The sequence below is a fragment of the Terrapene carolina genome, unplaced genomic scaffold (genome assembly GCF_002925995.2).
Source record: "Terrapene carolina triunguis isolate 2854851 unplaced genomic scaffold, T_m_triunguis-2.0 Scaffold34312, whole genome shotgun sequence".
Classification (NCBI taxonomy): Eukaryota; Metazoa; Chordata; order Testudines; family Emydidae; genus Terrapene; species Terrapene triunguis.
In genome coordinates this window covers 1-4,635 of record NW_020698663.1, presented here as the reverse complement: position 1 = coordinate 4,635, position 4,635 = coordinate 1, and the positions used below count along the sequence as shown (strand labels likewise).

Below are 4,635 nucleotides of genomic sequence, written 5' to 3'. Positions count from 1 at the left end.
AGAAACCAGAGAGCGCTATATAAAGATATGTACATGGGGGGCGGCAGTGGGATGGGATGGAAGTGGAGGTTCGGCCGTACCACGGCCCATGTGAAGAGCTCCCAGCCCCAGCCGTGAGATCCGGGGTGAGGGGGCCATGCGCCAGGGCCGCCACTCGCTCCCACCCCGGCACCGGGGGGCATCCGGCCTGCTGGAGGAGAGCAGTGATGTCATCGGAAGGCACCGTGGCGTCCTCATCGAACGGACGGGGCCGGCAGGCGTGACATCACAGGGCAGGCTGAGTCTCAAAAGGGGGGCCGCGCCTCTGGCGGCGATAGCATCAAAAAGCGGGCCAGGTCCACAGTCATGATGTCATAAAAAAGGGGACTGGGTCCACAGCAGTGACATCATCAACAAGTGGACTGGGCCCACAGTGCTGATGTCATCAAAAAAAAGGAACCAGGTCATCACCGAATATTAACATGGCCGACCTTAAACATCAACAGACCCCGATGATCTTGACATCATCCATCACTGACAAAGTCCGCAGTGCTGACATCGTCAAGGGTTGTCCAGGCCTGGCAGTGCTTGATCTCCTCAACTATTGACCAGGCCAACCACTGTGACATCATCAGTAACAACGCCCAGTGAACAGGCATCATCAATCAGCGACGGAGCCACTGGTCTGATGTCAAAACCAACAGGCTGATGCCTAGGACACTGGCGTCATCCACGGTCGACGAGGTCCACAGTGTTGAGACCATGAAACGGCAATGATGTCATCAGACGTCAACGAGCCCCACAGCACTCATGTTATCAATCACCGACAAGGTCCACAGTGTTGATGTCATGAGATGGATACGGTATTGATGGCAGAGGTTGAGAGCCCTCTTGGCATCATCAAAGGTTGACCCACAGTGTTTACATCATCACAGGTTGACAGGCTTGGTGGTACTGACATCATGACACATAGACAAGGGCCACAGTGCAGATGTCATCAAAGATGGCCAGTGCTGACATCATCATCAAAAGTCAACAGGACACAACCATAGCACTGACGTAATCCCATATGGACAGGCGTGACTGTCCTGACATCATCAACCATCAACAGGGCCCACAGTGCTGATGTCGGTGGACGGGCCAAATGCAATTTGACATCATTGAACGTGGATGGGTCCAAAGCAATCATGACGTCGTCCAATGTCAACAGAGCCCTGGGGCGCTGATGTCACCCAATGTGGATGGGTCGAACACAATCTTGCCATCATCAAATGTCAGCAAGGCCCATGGTGCTGATGTCATCCAACGGGGATGGCCCAACACCACTTTGATATCAAATGTTGACAGGGCCCATGGTGCTGATGTCACCCAACGTGGATGGGCCCCAGGCAATCTTGACATCATCAAAAGTCGAGAGGGCCTCCAGCACTGATGTCATCAGTCTTGGAGAGGCTCAACACAATCTTGACATCATCAAAAGTCGATAGAGCCCAGGGCACTGACATCATCTAACATGGACAGAGACAAGGCAATCTTGACATCACCCAATGTTGACAGGCTCCAAGGTGCTGATGTCATCCAACGTGGATGGGTTCAACGCAACCCAGACATCATCAAAAGTTGACAGGGCCCGTGGCGCTGAGGTCACCCAACACGGACGGGCCCAAGGCAGTCTTGACATCATCACAAGTCAAGAGGGCCCGCAGCAGTGATGTCACCAATTGTGGACATCATCTAACACGGATGGAGACAAGGCAATCTCGACGTCACCCAACGTCAACAGGGTCTCAGGGCCTGACGTCATCCAGCGTGGATTGGTTCAACGTGACCCTGACATCATCAAAAGTTGACAGGGCCCGTGGCGCTGAGGTCATCAAAGGCGGATGCCACCAAAGCCCGGCAAAGGCCGCGAAGCCCGGCAGGCCGCCCGGTCCAAGAAAGAAGACGGGAAGGACGGGGGAAGACGCAGAGGAGGAGGAGGAAGAGAGCTATGGCCTTGGAAAGTCGAGTCCACCTGAGCTGGGCCCTCACACGGTGACCTCGTTCTTGCTCCCGGTGCGGAGGTGCTGGCTGGGGTGATGCCCTGGGATGAACTGCAGCTGCTCGATGGTGCTCTGGCGGCGGGCGCCGAAGCCCTGGCGCCGGCTGGCCGTGTGGTTGCTGCCCACCTCCCAGGCGGCCTGGGCGGAGTTGGCGGAGGAGGGGTGGGAGTTCATCTTGTGCCCCTGGTGGCGTTCGAGCAGCGGGGTGCCGGCGGCGCAGATGTTGGTCTGGGACAGGGCCTTCTGGTGGCCCAGCCGCAGCTCCTGGAAAGGCCCCGTGCCCTGGTGCAGGCGCTCGGGCGAGAGCAGAGGCTCCTGGGAGTGCAGGGCCTCGCGAGAGAGCAGCCGCTCGTGGGAGACGACCCGCTCCCGGGGGCCGGCGCAGTCGTAGGGGGAGGGGCGGTAGCCGTCCGAAAGGATGTGCTCCTGGGACATCACCCGTCGCGGGTGCTGGGCCGCCTCCCCATAGCGCTCGTAGTTCATCTTCATGGCGTGCAGGGGCAGCGTGCCCCGGGTCAGCTCGGCCAGGTGCCGCCGCTTCAGGTACAGCTCGTCCATGTCCTTCTCCGCTGGGGGGGCAGGGCAAAGGCAGGAGGGGCGGGGCAGGGGGATGGGAGGGGCAAAGGCAGGAGGGGAGGGGCAGGGGGATGGGAGGGGCAAAGGCAGGAGGGGAGGGGCAGAGGGGATGGGAGATAACGGACAATGTGACCAACTCTCCTTTGCACGTTCACAGGCTCCATGGCTGGATGGGGCCACTGTGAGTGAATTCATTTCACTCGCAGGCTGCCAGTCAGTCCTGGGAACAGACGGTGCCCCCTAGAGGGGACAGGCCCCGGGCCCCATTCCCCGTCCCCCTGAGCCAGCCAGTCCCCGCCCTGGGGCCGGATGGGAGCTGGCGCCCCCTAGAGGCGAAAGGCCCCGTGCCCCATTCTCCCCCAGGCCAGCTCTGGCCCCCGGGCGAATCCCCAGGGGCTGGTGGCAGCAGTGGGGTCGGGCTGTGAGCGCCCCCCAGTGGCAGGGCCCCTGGCTCACCCAGCCTCTTGAGCGAGGAGTAGCGGCTCAGCTCCGACTTGACGGCCGACTCGTAGGACGGGGGCAGGTGCGAGAGGTTGTGGAAGGAGCGGGAGCAGGTGAGCGAATTGTACTTCAGGCCCGACGTTGGGGTGTGATGCACTCGCCAGTCTGGGGGGGCAGAAAGAGAGGGGAGAGGAGGGGAAGGGAAGGGGGAGTTTGGGGAGAGGGGTCAGGAGAGGGGGAGGGGATGGGGGAGGGAAGGGTTTGGGGGAGGGGAAGAGGGAGTGTGGGGAGGGGGGTCAGGAGGGAGGGGATCGGGGAGGGGAAGGAGTGTGGGGAGAGGGGTCAGGAGAGGGGGAGGGGACAGGTAGAGGGAAGGGTTCGGGGGAGGGGTTTGGAGAAGGGGAAGAGGGAATGTGGGGAGAGGGGTCAGGAGGGAGGGGACAGATGGAGGGAGGGGGCCAAGAAGAGGGGGTTGGGGGAGGGGCAAAGATAGAGATTAAATCTCTGGGCCATTTTATCTCCCCCCACCCCACCCCACCCCACCCCCTTTCTCAGCTGGAGGATTCTGATTCCCTGGGCAGCTCGGGTGAGAAAACGGGGCCCCCTCCCCCTGGGCCAGGGATACAGAGCTGGGCCCTGAGCCCCCCGCCCCGGCCCGTCACCTACCCAGCGTGGCGGCGTGGTGCTTCGGGCTGCTCACGTTGAGGTGCACGTAGTTGTGGTGCATGGTGTCTGCAAGGCAAAGCCGGGTTATTTGTCTGGGGGCAAAACCCCCCAAAACCTCCCCACCAAAACCCAGCCCCTTAAAGGTAATGTGCGAGGTCAGACACCTCTGGGTCTCCTTGGTGCTATTTTCTGTCTGGGGACAAAAAACCGTGGCCCCTTAAAGGTAAGGTGCAAGGTCACACACTTCTGGCCCAGAATCCACTTGATGGTCTTTTCTGTCTGGTGACAAAAAAAACCTAGCCCCTTAAAGGTAATGAGTGAGGTCAGACACTCTGGGGACAAAAACCCCACAACCCCTTAAAGGTAATGTGCAAGGTGAGACTGCTGGGTCCGACTGATGGTATTTTCTGTCTGGGGACAAATACCCACGCCCCTTGAGGTAATGTATGAGCTCAGACACTTCTGGGTCCCCCGCCTGATGGTATTTTCTGTCTGGGGACAAAAAAAAACAACACAGCCCCTTAAAGGTAATGTGCAAGGTCAGACTGCTGGGTCCGCCTGATGGTATTTTGTATCTGGGGGCAAAAAAACAACAACACCCAGGCCCTTAAAGGTAATGTGCAAGGTCAGACACCTCTGAGTCCGCCTGATGGTATTTTCTGTCTGGGGACAAAAAACCCCAAACCCCTTAAAGGTAATGTGTGAAGGCAGACACCTCTGGGGTGAGTGGGAATGTGGGGGTGCAGGGGATGGATCGGGGGATGTGGGAGTGCAGGAGAGGGATGGAGGGAGGGATCAGGGGATGTGGGGGTGCAGGGAGAGGGAGAGATGGAGGGATCTGGGGGATGTGGAGGTGCAGGGGGAGGGATGGAGGGAGGGATGGGGGGATGTGGGGTGCAGGGGAGGGATGGATGGAGGGATCGGGGATGTG

At 59.6% G+C, this 4,635-nt stretch overlaps 1 protein-coding gene across 1 annotated transcript; it reads right to left on the bottom strand.

The window, feature by feature from the left end:
• Positions 1-2,006: 2,006 nt before the first annotated feature.
• Positions 2,007-3,765, bottom strand: LOC112114102 (protein shisa-7-like). The gene is made up of 3 exons (XM_024210657.2): positions 3,705-3,765; positions 3,054-3,203; positions 2,007-2,590 (listed from the first exon to the last, which is right to left on the bottom strand). Exons 1-3 carry the CDS (start codon positions 3,763-3,765, stop codon positions 2,007-2,009), a joined length of 795 nt encoding a protein of 264 aa, XP_024066425.2.
• Between the last annotated feature and the right edge of the window lie 870 nt (positions 3,766-4,635).

Excerpts from the sequence above, each read along its gene's own strand:
- LOC112114102 (XM_024210657.2), bottom strand. The coding sequence starts at position 3,765 with ATGCACCACAACTACGTGCACCTCAACGTGAGCAGCCCGAAGCACCAC. Across the intron at positions 3,204-3,704 it reads GCACCACGCCGCCACGCTGG|ACTGGCGAGTGCATCACACC; the intron begins GTAGGTGACGGG and ends CTGCCCCCCCAG. Across the intron at positions 2,591-3,053 it reads CTCCTCGCTCAAGAGGCTGG|CGGAGAAGGACATGGACGAG; the intron begins GTGAGCCAGGGG and ends CTGCCCCCCCAG.